Genomic DNA, 14,880 nt, shown 5'->3' with positions numbered 1-14,880 from the left:
TTTTTTGCTCCCAATCCGATCGTTTTAGTTTGAGTATCTGCCGATCCCGATATTTTCCGATCCGATTGCTTTTTTTTTTTTGCTCCCGATTCAATTCCAATCATTCCCGATAATTTTTCCCGATCATATACATTTTGGCAATGCATTAAGAAAAAAATGAATAAAACTCGGACGAATATATACATTCAACATACAGTACATAAGTACTGTATTTGTTTATTATGACAATAAATCCTCAAGATGGCATTTACATTATTAACATTCTTTCTGTGAGAGGGATCCACGGATAGAAAGACTTGTAATTCTTAAAGGATAAATGTGACTTTGTATATTTTGACTAAATATTGCCATCTATTGTATTTGTTGAGCTTTCAGCAAACGATACTGTAGCCATTTAACTGTTCTGCCCAAATGCATGATGGGAAGTGCAACCATGACTGTGCGTAGTGGTACCAATTGATATATCTTCTCTGCGTTGGGAAATAACATAGGGTGTTAAGAAAAAGATCAATTACTACCTTTCTTCCCCGCGTTGCTTCCCACGATATTTCTAATCATAGGGAGAGAGATTGTATGGCTTTAGCCAATTAAAAAAAGGGTCCAAAGGCTGCCAAAATTCACTCTACTCATTTTACGCTGCATTTAAGCTCTATATATAGGTAAAACGGCGCCACTACAGATTGAACGCGACAATGTGTGAGTGGGTCGTGCAGCGCATGCGTTAATTGCGTTATATATTTTAATGTGATAAGTTTAAAAAAAAATTACCGCCGTTAACGGGATAAATTTCATAACCCTACCTTAAGCCTAAACTAAAGACTCTGGATGAGTGTAACATATTATGTCTGTAACGTTAAATACAATTAGAAAACGATTTAACTTAAAAAATATATATATACTGAAAAAACGCATGTCCGATATTTTTTTGCCGATTCTGATACTTTAAAAATGACGTGATCGGACCCGATCATCTCTATAAATTACTATATATACAGTAATTGCTTTACAAAAGTTACTGGCTGTCACTAATGGCGCTACACAATTCCGATTAGGGGTGTGACAAAACATCGAAATGGTGATATATCGTGATACCAAAAGGTTATCGATATGGTCCTACCAAGAATCGAGATATCGTTTTAAAAAGGAACAAAAGGAACCAACAAGTTGCTACCAAAATCTTCCATCATAGTAGTGTCTCAGTTAACTCTAAGCCTGGATTGGCGGTGGATGACGCCCAATCCTTTTAGACAGGGGGTTTTCAGGGCATTTACAGGTCACTTGCGGTTAATTTTAGGGCATTTATAGGTCATTTCCTGTTGAGTTTGAGTCACTGCCTATTCATTTGGGTGATTCCAAGGTCACTTTCTGTTCTGTAACTCAAAATCAACAGGAAGTGACCCATAAAATACCCCCAAATCAACAGGAAGTAACTGAAGCTCAACAGGTAAATGACCTTAAATGGCCAAAAATTACCTCGTCGCCTGGCATTGGCTTCCACTGACGGCCATAGACGTTCAATCCGTTTGAAGTGGGAGGGACCACCCTCCCATTTTAAATGGATTGGACGTCTACTAGTGATAAACTCATTCCAATTCGCAGCAGAAGCTTGTTTTTCTGTCTGTTAAATGTTGGTCAGAAAATCACTCTAGGATATTCTACAAATATATCGATAATAATTGTATCGCCATATCGTCAGATCATCGCTATCGCGAGCTTTGTATCGCAAATCGTATCGTATCGTGAGGTACCAAGAGCTTCCCACTCCTAATTCTGATAGTAGTTTCGGTGCAACACTAGTACATAATATTGTTGCATGCGTGTCTTCTTCAGGCGTGACTGTCATCTACATGAGTTATGAGGAGAAGAAATGACCCCACTTTCGGGTCCTACCTCTCTTCAGAAGGCTCCCCCGGCCATCGAGGCTGCAGTTCCAGCGCTCGTTGCGAAACTGGTAGCGACACTCGAGCAGGCTGAGGCGCACTGACTCGCGCAGCGTCTCGGCCAGGCCGGGCTCGCGTCGGCACAGCCTCTTCTGCCGCCGGGAGAGCGCCATCTGCTCGCACTGCTTCAGGTGGGCCTTGCCCGTTGCCGGCTCGCTGGAGAAGGGGCCCGGCAGGAAGACCAGGGGCTCCCGCCCTGTCAGCCTAGACAAGTGGTTGGCAACCCAAAATGTTCAAAAAGCCATATTGGACCAAAAAACAAATATGTCTAAAGCCGCAAAAAAATTAAAAGCCTTATAATGACGGCAACACATGCTGTATGTGTTTACATTAGCTATACGCATTAGCCTACTGTCAAAATGACTACCATATTTTTCAGACTATAAGTCGCAGTTTTCCTCATAGTTTGGCTGGGGGTGGGACTTATACTCTGGAGCGACTTATGTGTGAAATTGTTAACAAATTATTATATCATTTCACATGTAATTTTGGTGTTTTGAAGTGAAACTGATGGTTTGGTAAACTTGTTAGCATGTTGTTTATGTTCAGTGTTGTTAATAACGGCGTTAGAATATAACGGCGTTACCAACGGGATAATTTTTTTCAGTAATGAGTAATCTAAGTAATTACTTTTCTCATCTTGGCAACGCCGTTACCGTTACCGAGGCAGGAAAGGCGTGCGTTACTATGCGTTACTAAGTTGGTTGAATAAAAAAAGTCTGCGAAAGACGGACTCACGGAGACGAGAGAGCAGAGCAGGAGTGGGGAAGACGCCGTTGCAAACGCTATGCTAGGTGGCTCCAATAATACCTGACTGTAGCCATAGCCTACAAACTACGCCCACATGATACGGTAGATATCACATATTATAGAACTAGATGCAAATGACAGACACGGCTGCATTGGCAACATGTTTAAAGGACTACATGCGTTAGTAAACGGCTGCCATCTTAAAGCAGTAGACCTCTCAGGAAGGCTCTGACGTAAAGATCCTTCCTAGCGAACCTATGTAACTTTTTTTTTTTTTTTTGTCTGTTTTTTATCTAAAATGCTCCTAAATCGGCAAAATCTTGACTTGAATCTATCTTTAAATGATGAAACAGTTTTAAAACTTAGACATGTTGAAAGTAGACAGAAGGGAATTAATGCAATAACGGGAGCAATTTTAACAACTTTAACGGTTAATTCACAACTTTAAATGACTTCCACACATAGCAAAGGTTACTATCTAGCTATCGCAATACAATTGTGTCTAGTTAAGTGGAGGGTAAAGAATTGGGCTAGGGCCAATTGTCCCAAAAACCCTTTAAACTTCACGTTGTGTGACCTGTTTTTTGTTTTTTGTTTTTTTTTTGAGAAAAAAAAACCCATGAAAATTATCACTAGTTACTTTGCCAAGTAACTAATTACTCTTACATTCAGGTAACTGAGTTACTAAAGCTTTTTGGGAGAAGTAATCTGTAACTGCATTTAATTACTTTTTTAAAGTAAAATTAGCAACACTGTTTATGTTATAGTTATCTAAATAACACTTAACTCATTTGCTCCCCAAAACATATAAATATGTTCTATTTTTAATTGTTTCAGTGTCCAAAAATCGTATTTATATGTCTTTTACGTTTTTTTTTTTTTTTTCACAAGAGACATCTCTAGGTTCTGATGCATCTTTGCTTCAAAGCACAATGATCAAAATTCATTTTAAAGCAATAAAGCTGGCCACTGGAGGGCAGTAGCGCATTTGGTAAGAAGTCATATGTCAGGAAACTGAAGTCAGAAGAAGCAAGAAGCATGAGAAAAATGCCGGAAACGCGCACGGCCAAACCAGTTCTCCCCCAGGAACACAACATGCCCCACACAAGCTCCCCAGGTGAACTCTTTCATGAGGCAGCGGTCGCCACACAGGTCCCCCACAGAATCCACCCACACAGGACGCCAGGCGCAACCCGATTTAACGGAACGAACGTTTGGGCCGCACAGCCGGGGCTCTGGTGGAAGACGACCGAGCAGAAAAATCGGGAGGACGTTCAGGATGACAGGCGTTGGATGACCGAGCAGAACGATCGGGATCGCCAGTGTAGTGGATGATGTTGTTGAGTCTGTATTGCTCGTTGAGTAGAGTTCGCTTTGCTGTGTTCGGCCACTCGTGTCTCTCGTGACTCTCTAGTGTCTCCTGACTCGGCAGAAAACGCGCACAACAGCGTCATCTTTCAGTTAAATAGTTTAGTTATGTGTAAATAAATTGTTACTTTGCTATCAAAAGCTCTATTTGTCTTGTTGTTTGTTATTTTGTAGAAGGAAAACATTATTCAGATGTTTGAGATGTCAAAAAAGCAAAAAAAATAGCTGTGTTTAAGTCAAAGTTATGTTTGAAATGTATACTTTTCCAAAAACCTCAATTTCTTTGTTTTTTTTCATCAGAAATTGGAAAATTGCTAAAACAAAGCTATTTTCTAATGCTGATTTCTAAAGAATGGAAAAAGATATGAACTAACTTTTTTTTCCTGCTGAAAGAAGAGAGTCTAATCTTTCTTTTGGTGGGTTCCATGTTTATAGTGGGGAGAACAAGTATTTGATACACTGCCAATGGGTTTTCCCATTGTCAGTGTATCAAATACTTGTTCTCCCCACTGTATAGCAATAGAACAGAAGTTTCTGTAGGCCTTGCAAAATCAGTAAAAATCCAGTAAAATGGCCAGGAAAGTAGTAAATTTCCCCCCAAAATGCGACTTATACTCTGGTGCGACTCACGGTATATGTTTTTTCCCCCCCGCATTTTTGGAATGGTGCGACTCGTACTCGGGTGCAACTTATAGTCCGAAAAATACGGTAAGTTGGCTACAAATACATAATGAACCTTCATGATTAAATGAAGCTTAATTTTCAAACATTTTTGAAAAAACTCCAGGGAGCAACTTGGACAGCGCTAAAGAGCTCTTGAGCCGTGCGTTGCTGACCCCCGGCCAAGACAAAAAAATGACACATGCACGTTACACTCATTGGCTTCCTTTGATAGCAATAGACATCCAATGCATGAACACTGATGAGAATGTTGCCCCTACCAGCATGGCCGCCCTGAGGCCATTTTGGTAGGGGTGACGAATGGTCTTTTCAAGCCCCTGACGTTAATTGAAAATAGTTCACGAGTAGACGTCCAATCCATTTCAAGTGGCAGCGAATGAGTGAATGTGAATGAGACTACTAATTTGTCTACCCATGATCAGTGTTGTTAAAAACGACGTTTCTAACGTCTTATTTTTTTCACTAGTGAGTAATCTAATTAATTGCTTTTCTCATCTTAGCAACGCCGTTACCATTACTGAGGATATAAAGGCGTGCGTTACTATGTTGGTTGATTGACGCGAGAAAAGTCTGAGAGACACAGACTCGCGGAGACGAAAGAGCAGAGCGGGAGTGGGGAGGAAGGAAGAGAGTTGTGACGCAGTTGCAAACTCGATGCTAGGTGGCTCCAATAATACTAGACTGTAGCCATTAGCCTACCAACTTCGCCCACATGATGCTACGGTAGATATCACATGTACAGAGAACTAGATGCAAAATGACACACACGGCGGCGTTAGCACATGTATAGATGATAGAATGATAGCCACCCCCAGCGTTAGTAAATAGTAAACAGCCGCCATCTTAAAGCAGTAGACTTCTCAGGAAGGCTTCGTTGTTGAGAACCTTCCGAGCGAACCTAAGTAACTTTTTATCTAAAATCCTCCTAAATCGGCAAAATCTTGTCTTGAATCTATCTTTAAATGATGAAAGAGTTTTAAAACATTCAAATGTCGAAAGTAGACAGAAGGGAACTAATGCAATAACGGGAGCAATTTTAACAACTTTAACAGCTGATTCACAACATTAATTGACTTCCAAACATAGCAATGGTAACTATGTTTTTAAAAAAAACATGAAAGGTAACACCAGTGACTTTGCCAAGTAACTAATTACTCTTACATTAAGGTACCTGAGTTACTAACTCAATTACTTTTGGTAGAAGTAATTTGTAACTACGGTAATTACTTTTTAAAAGTAAGATTAACAACACTGCTCATGATAAACTAATTTAAAGAGTTTTGATTTAGTTGTGATTTTGTTTTAAGAGCCACATGAAAGGCAATTAAATAGTTAAAAGCTGAACTATATGTGTACACCCGCGGTCAAGGGTTTTGCACTCACTGGATGGTTAAGTGTCTGTTATGTTAATATTAGGGCTGTCAAACGATTAAAAATTTTAATCGAGTTAATTACAGCTTAAAAATTAATCGCAATTGAAACCATCTATAAAATATGCCATATTTTTCTGTAAATTATTGTTGGAATGGAAAGATAAGACACAAGATGGATATATATATTCGACATACGGTGCATAAGGACTGTATTTGTTTATTATAACAATAAATCAACAAGATGGCATTTTCATTATTAACAATCTGTTAAAGCGATCCATGGATAGAAAGACTTGTAGTTCTTAAAAGATAAATGTTAGTACAAGTTATAGAAATTTTATATTAAAACCACTCTTAATGTTTTCGTTTTAATAAAATTTGTAAAATTTTCAATCAAAAAATAAACTAGTACCCCGCCATTGTTGATCTCAATAATTACTTACACAATGCTCATGGGTGCTGAAACCTATAAAATCAGTCGCACCCAAGCGCCAGCAGAGGGCAGCAAAAATCCACAAAACACAATTAACAAGCGAGCATTTCACTGTACTGTCATTTAAATCTGTCTGAACGGGGCATGTGCGTTAATTGCGTCAAATATTTTAACGTGATTAATTTAAAAAATTAATTACCGCCCGTTAACGTGATAATTTTGACAGCCCTGCTTTATTCTTATTTTAAAAAATAATTCGGTGGTACAAAAACTAAAAAAAAAGTGAAAAAACATGTCTTATATGTATCTCTTTCCAATGCTAAATCTGAATAAATACATTGAACACACACACGCACACAAAAAAAATAATGATGAAAAAAATTGGTTTGAGGGAGGGGTTAGGGGCCTTACTTAGCGGTTTTTCACTTATCGCGGTCGGTTCTCGTCCCCATTAACCACGGAAAATGAGGGATCACTGTACTACAAAGTTAGAATCAAGATGATGCAGATTGTTAAACTAATTTTGGGTTAAGAAAAACATTTTTGTGGTTATAGTCAGAAAAACATTAGTTTTCCTATAAGATATTATTATTATGAAACATTTCTCGTATTACAGGAAACTGATTTGAAGCTGATTTAGTTTGTAACTTCTTTCTAATGAAAAAAACAAGCTGTAAAATAATTTCATTTTTTAAATTTTGACTTTTTAATGCGCAAGACAACGGTTTAGTTTTAGTACTAAAAAACTAAAAACAAATACATTCATAATAAACGAATTAAAATATATTTAAAATATTTTCCTTTTTTAAACTATAAACGTACGCGCGAAGTAACGCCGTTTTTGCTTGAGATTCAATTCAATAAAACGTTGTTTACGTTTTTCCAGTTCACAACAGTAGCTCAACTTAAAACTGAGCTCTGTTCTAAATCACCTAGAATCAGCATCAAATCTCAGTTAAAGCAAAAACAGATTGATCATTTTTGCAGGAATAATAAAAAAGCAGCAAATTGCGACGCGCGTCAAAGTATAGAAAACGGCAACGACAAGGTGCGTGCAAGCGACCTGCCCCAAACACTAATATGATTTCTGCAAATTCGAAACGCATAATGATTATCACATGCATTTAAGAAATATATATATAATAAATGAGGTGAGAAGATTTGCTGACCCAAAGTAAGCTGCGCTGTGCGACAGGAGGATGCAAAGTGCAACGAGGCGCAGTAGGCAGGCGGTCCGTGGGAGCCTGGAGCGCATGCTGCCGGCTTGGTTCTGCTCTTCATCGCGCTGATTCTACCCAAGGAGAAAGTCCCAGTCCTGGTGAATGGCGCACCCCTTTAATGGGGGAGGGAGGAGGGTGACGTTTCTTCCTCACTGAAGTTTCTCTCCCTCTTTCTCTCTTCACTTTATGAGTTGAGGTGCTCTGCTCCTCCCACAGACAACGCCACCCAGGTGGATGCAGCTGCAGGGGGAGCTCGTTTACCTGCGCGCCTCCACCGAGGACCACACGTCGTCAAGGTAAACAAAATACCAGGGTGAAAAGTGCATTCAGAAAAGCCCCAGAAATAATGACGGGATCATTTTCCATTTGTCCCTAATGCTGACAATATTCAGCAGTTATAATTAGGGTTGTTCCGATCATGTTTTTTTGCTCCCGATCCGATCCCGGTCGTTTTAGTTTGAGTATCTGCCGATCCCGATATTTCCTGATCCGATTGCTTTTTTTAAACTCCCGATTCAATTCCAACCATTCCCGATAATTTTCCCCGATCATATACATTTTGGCAATGCATTAAGAAAAAAATGAATAAAACTCGGACGAATATATACATTCAACATACAGTACATAAGTACTGTATTTGTTTATTATGACAATAAATCCTCAAGATGGCATTTACATTATTAACATTCTTTCTGTGAGAGGGATCCACAGATAGAAAGACTTGTGACTTTGTATATTGTGACTAAATATTGCCATCTAGTGTATTTGTTGAGCTTTCAGTAAATGATACTGAAGCCATGCCCAAATGCATGATGAGAAGTGGAACCATGACTGTGCGTAGTGCTACCAATTGATATATCTTCTCTGCGTTGGGAAATAACATAAGGTGTTAAGAAAAAGATCAATTGCTACCTTGCTTCCCCACATTGCTTCCCATGATATTTATAATCGTAGGGAGAGGGATTGTAAGGCTTTAGCCAATTAAAAAATGGCTCCAAAGGCTGCCAAAATTCACTCTAATCATTTTACGCTGCCTTTTATCTCTCTGTATAGGTAAAACGGCGCCATTACAGATTGAGTGCGACAATGCGTGAATGGGTCATGCAGTGCATGCATTAATTGCATTAAATATTTTAACTTGATACATTTTTAAAAAATTAATTACCGCCGTTATTGGGATAAATTTGATAACCCTACCTTAAACCTAAACTAAAGACTCTGGGTAACATATTATGTCTGTAACGTTAAATACAATTAGAAAACGATTTAATCCCCCCCCCCCCCCCCCCCCCAAAAAAAAAATATATATATATTAAAAAAAGGCATGGCCGATATTTTTTTGCCGATTCCGATACTTTGAAAATGACGTGATCGGACCATGCCGATCGATCGGGACATCTCTAGTTATAATTCAAGCACCATCAATGGCAGCCAATCAGCCAAATTAGGTTTCAAACTGACGGCCCGGGCAGGGGTCGGGAACCTATGGCTCCCGAGCCAGATATGGCTCTTTTGACTGCCGCAACTGGCTCGCAGACAAATCTTCAGTTATTAGAAAAAAAAAAAAGTTTCGTTATGTAATGGGAACGGCGCTAGGACCTCGGGGAAAACCTGGCGGGCATAAGAGCCACAGGGGAAGCGTTAAAAAGAGCAACCAGTAAGGGGCGCTCACATGTTTTCCATTGCCAAACCCAGTGATCAGGCGACATTCGGGACACTACAGACACTACAGGTGCGGCAGTGGAGAACGTCTGAAGTCTGATGATGTGTGTGGCAGTCGGTTGAAATAATAGCTATGGATCTGTAACGTGGTGCAGACAGTGATTAAATACATCAGTCTGTTGCTTCACATTTAATTTGGCTTTATTTTCATTTTTCTTGTACAGCTGAAACAAGAAAAAAGAAAACGTCTCGCATTGCTGCATACAGACGGCTAATTTCTTATTCGCTCTAAAATGTGGACTCTTACATAATTATATTAATGAACAAATACAAGTTTTTGTGACAAAACATTTAACTTCTACATTTTAGACACTACTAGTATTCACTGGTCGTCCGCTCGCCATTACGAACACATCTGCAGTAACACATAATCATACTGAAATAGCCCCGAATGAGACGGTGATGACTTTCCCACTTTATTGTGGCAACCATAGAAATAATAAACAAAATAACAGCGTTATCCGCAACATGCTAACTTCGCTCTCGCGCCGTACACTCGCTCCTCCTTGCTTCCCGCTATGTCACTACTCTGCCGTCCGATGGCCTCTTCAAGGGCCCACAAATAGTTACGGACATTAATATACTTAACGATTAACATATTTCTGAACTATATTAACACACAGCACATATCACAATCATCATAAAATAAAGCAATCCGCTAATATACACAGTCAAATTATACTCTTTTTCTCACCTCAAACAAGAAAAAAATACTAGTTTACAACGTCTGTCTCACATTGCTGCCAAGACGTCTGATTTCTTATTCGCTCTAAAATGCCAACATTTATTGCCCATGCACGCCATGTAGCGAACGCCTCCCCTCTGCTGGTTTAAAACCGTAAGTACAACAGTCTATCAGTGGACACAAAATATTAAAATATTTATTTTAATATTATTCAATAATTATTATTTTGTTTAATTATTATTATTTGTAAGTTATTAAAAATAATTCAGAGACTTATTGTACTTTAAAATGTTGAAATTACATAAAATGCACATATTACTTGTATTTTTAGTTTTAAACCTATTGTATGGCTCTCACAGAATTACATTTAAAAATATGTGGTGTTCGTGGCTCTCTTAGCCAAAAATGTTCCCGACCCCTGTCCGGGGGTCACATTCGGCCAGGCGCCTCATTTTCATGTGGGCCGCAAAACTAATGTACATCGACTACATGTTTAACATTGAAGGCAAATTTACGTAAATTTTAAATAGTCTAGAAATCTGAGAATAATTTCTAGTTAAAATTTTCTTTTTAATGGGAAAAAAAAAATACAGGCAGTCCACCCCTTTGCAAAAACAACAATTAAAAACAAATATTTAGCAATTAAAAAATTAAATATTACAAATATTTTTTTAATATAAAAAGCAAATATTTGTTTTTCCTTTTAAAAATAACATGAAAAATAATATTTACTGTTTCTCACCCTTTAAATAAAAGTTAAAAAAAAAAAAAATTGATAAGTGGCAGCCTTAGGCCATGTCTACACGTAGCAGTGTATTTGGCAAAAATAACTTTTTCTACAGTTTTGCCTATCTAGGGGTGTGACAAAATATCGAAATGGTGATATATCGTGATACTTTGTATCCCAAAAGGTTATCGATATGCTCCTGCCAAGAATCGAGATATCGTTTTTATTTTTTTAATTAATCGCGTTAAAATATTTGACGTAATTAACGCACATGCCCCGCTCAAACAGATTAAAATGTCAGCACTTTTTGCACTTGTTACTTGTGTTTTTTTGAGTTTTGTCGCCGTCTGCTGGGGCTTGGGTGCGACTGATTTTATGACCATGAGAATTGTGTAATTATTGACATCAACAATGGCGACCTACTAGTATATTTTTTGATTGATAATTTTACGAATTTTATTAAAACGAAACATTAAGAGGGGTTTTAATATAAAATTCCTATAACTACTAACATTTATCTTTTAAGAACTACAAGACATTCTATCCATGGATCTCTTTAACAGAATGTTAATGCCATCTTGTTGATTTATTGTAATAATAAACAAATACAATTATAATAAACAAATACAGTACTTATGTACAGTATGTTGAATGTATATATCCGTCTTGTGTCTTTTCTTTCCATTCCAACAATAATTTACAGAAAAATATGGCATATTTTATAGATTGTTTGAATTGTGATTAATTACGATTAATTAATTTTTAAGCTGTGATTAACTCGATTAAAAATTTTAATCGTTTGACAGCCCCTAGTGTCAATGTCTAAAAATAAAAATAAAAATGAACCAACAAGTTGCTACCAAAATCTTCCACCATATTAGTGTCTCAGGTAACTCTAGAGCTGCATTGACGGTGCTCGACGCCCAATCTATTTAGACTGGAAACGTTCGTTCATTCGAAACCAGAGCATTCACAGTCATTCTGTCCGTTTTTCAGGGCATTTAAAGGTCACTTGCGGTTCATTTTCTGGTCATTTTCTGTTGAGTTTGAGTCACTGCCTATTCTTTTAGGTGATTCCCAGGTCACTTCCTGGTCTGTAACTCAAACTGAACAGGAAGAGACCCATAGAATACCCCAAAATCAACAGGAAGTAACTGAAAATCAACAGGAAAATGACCTTAAATTGCCACAAAATTACCTCATTGCCTGGCACTGGCTGCCACTACCGGCCATAGATATTCAATCCGTTTGAAGTGGGAGGGATGGCAGCGAATCATTCGCTGCCACCCTCCCACTTCAAACGGATTGGACGTCTACAAGTGATAAACTCATTCCAATTCACAGCAGAAGCTTGTTTTTTCTGTTTATTAGTTGTTTGTAGAATATCGTAGCATAATTTCCTGACCAATGTATCGATAATCGTTGTATCGCCATATCGTCAGATCATCGTTATCGTGAGCTTTGTATCGCAAATCGAATCGTATCTTGAGGTACCAAGAGGTTCCCACTCCTAATCCACACGCACATTTAAACGAGTGTTTTTTGAAAACTGCGGCCAGAGTGAAGATGTGCGAATTCTGCGTTTGTGGCGCCATCATGTGGACACTGATAACGCCACTGACTGCGCCAAACTTTTTCCCTACGTCACACATGAGACCAATGTTTACATTTGAAGTAAATTAGACGGGTGCCTTTTGCTCTTGCAATGTTTAATATTGAAGAACACATGCGAAGGATGAGTGTATTATGGACAATTATTTTTCGCACATTATTATGAATGTACTTAAAAATGAATGAATGCCGTTGGCTGTGGAAGCTTTTTTTTTTTTTATTCTACCAACATGCTGGTGTTGACGTAATTATTTTTCCCCGACGTATTAGGACAGAATTCTCGGTTTTGAAAAACCCTGCTTGGTGTAGACATGGCCTTAGTTCACCTGCCTTTTACCGCGCCTTATTGTCCAATCCTGTGGCTGTTTTCATCCCTCCTTTGTGATTTCAAATGAGATTGTCACTAGTAGACGCCCAATCCATATGAAGTGTAAAGGTCAGCAGCGAATGCCTAGTGACCTGGTAAACCGGTTAAAATGCAATCCAAGTATTTTTTTTAATAGTTAAAAAACAAAATAAAACAAAAAAAAACTTTTGTGCCACTTTAAAGTATACTACTCCATCTAGCGGTGTAAACACATACCGCAGTTCAATTAATAAACTATGGGGTGCCGTTTGTAAAGCAGATCATGCTGAAAATTACATTTTCTATTTAGCGCCACACAGTGTTAAAAACGTGGTGTGAATTTTTTACAGTCACTTTTTTTTGCACATTTACAACATTGTTTAGCAACTTAAATATTTATTTTTAAATAATAAGTATTGAACTTGAATGTTTAAATCCAGAACTATATATTTATTTAAACCGCAATGTAAATGTTGAATGTATTTCCGAAATGTAAATCTGATATGTATATCCTGAATACTTATCTGAAATTTATATTCGAAATATTTTAAATATTTAAATCTAAATTTTATATTTATATCATGAATCTTAAATCTAAATCTAGATCTATATACTAAATCAAAATACTAACTTTAAATGTTATATCTGGAAACGGTTGCAACTATATATTTAGCATTATATGCAAATTCACATGACTGGAGACCGGAAGTAACAAAATAAAAGCTGGAGCAGCTCAGACTGTTTGTTTACGTTGCTTGAAAATGAATAAAACCTACTCAACGGTGGCAGTCGGCGCTTCGACATGAATCATTGTGATAATAACAATATCTAGGTAAAATAGACATTTCGGAAAAACCATTTAAGGGAGTATTTTGTGTTTTTAGTGTCACTTTTACACACGACCCCAGTAAAGTTACTAAGAATAGACACGAGGGGTCTCTGTTCGACTGGACTGGAGAGCGAGGCTGACTTTTCTAACTTCAACTGCAAAAATCCCGCGTTTCTCACTGGGACACCATTGTATTGCAGTCAGAATAGCTCTGCCGATAGTCTCGGCTAAATATATATATATATATATATATATATATATATATATATATATATATATATATATATATATTAGGGCTGTCAAACGATTAAAATTTTTAATCGAGTTAATTACAGCTTAAAAATTAATTAATCGTAATTAATCGCAATTAATCGCAATTCAAACCATCTGTAAAATATGCCATATTTTTCTGTAAATTATTGTTGGAATGGAAAGATAAGACAAGATGGATATATACATTCAACATACGGTACATAAGGACTGTATTTGTTTATTATAACAATAAATCAACAAGATGGCATTAACATTATTAACATTCTGTTAAAGTGATCCATGGATAGAAAGACTTGTAGTTCTTAAAAGATGAATATTAGTACAAGTTATAGAAATGTTATATTAAAACGCCTCTTAATGTTTTCGTTTTAATAAAATTTGTAAAATTTTCAATCAAAAAATAAACTAGTAGCCCTATTCTGTCCTCTATGTGTGTGAGTACACAAATTGACAGATAGCGAACATAAGTTCCAAAAAGAAATCAGACGGTGTGGCAAAGTTGCATGGGCTTTACTGAAGTCATCTCTTTTTGACAGGAGCACGTTTCTTGGATTTTTGTAAAACTGAAAATAACAAGGCAATGTGTCAATAACTTGCATAAATCACAAAATAACATAAAATGTACACACACGTGTCCATTTGAGCAGTAGCACTAGCCAATTAGCTCACAAGCATCTAACAATGTAACTGCATTTCACCATATATGTGAACAAATTCAAATACACATCATCAATAACTATCTAATGCTCATGAATATAAACAAAGGAGGAATATAACTCACAAGCGATGCATGTATTAGACACAAACAGTGTGATGGGGCTATGAGAACTGCCACTGAATACTGGATGCGGACGTTAGCTGGTCTGAATAGCACTGTCTATTAGTGTGAGTTCGCGTCGACAACATATAATCACGTCAGAAA

At 37.4% G+C, this 14,880-nt stretch overlaps 1 protein-coding gene across 4 annotated transcripts in view; it reads right to left on the bottom strand.

The window, feature by feature from the left end:
- wnt9b (wingless-type MMTV integration site family, member 9B) overlaps positions 1-14,880 on the bottom strand; it is a 64,138-nt gene that overhangs the window by 22,078 nt on the left and 27,180 nt on the right. For 2 of the 4 annotated variants that reach the window (XM_057817369.1, XM_057817370.1), the window contains exons 1-2: positions 7,715-7,845; positions 1,891-2,144 (exon numbers count right to left, since the gene is read on the bottom strand). In XM_057817369.1, the coding sequence (XP_057673352.1) occupies positions 1,891-2,144; positions 7,715-7,800 (340 nt within the window). In that variant the 5' untranslated portion in view covers positions 7,801-7,845. Of the gene's footprint in view, positions 1-1,890; positions 2,145-7,714; positions 7,846-10,181; positions 10,231-14,880 lie in introns of those variants that run through there. The other 2 variants (XM_057817373.1, XM_057817374.1) reach the window with 2 other exon arrangements.

Source organism: Corythoichthys intestinalis, chromosome 16 (assembly GCF_030265065.1).
Source record: "Corythoichthys intestinalis isolate RoL2023-P3 chromosome 16, ASM3026506v1, whole genome shotgun sequence".
NCBI classification, from domain to species: domain Eukaryota; kingdom Metazoa; phylum Chordata; class Actinopteri; order Syngnathiformes; family Syngnathidae; genus Corythoichthys; species Corythoichthys intestinalis.
Note: the sequence above shows the minus strand (reverse complement) of the source record. Positions and strands in the feature narration are given on the sequence as shown.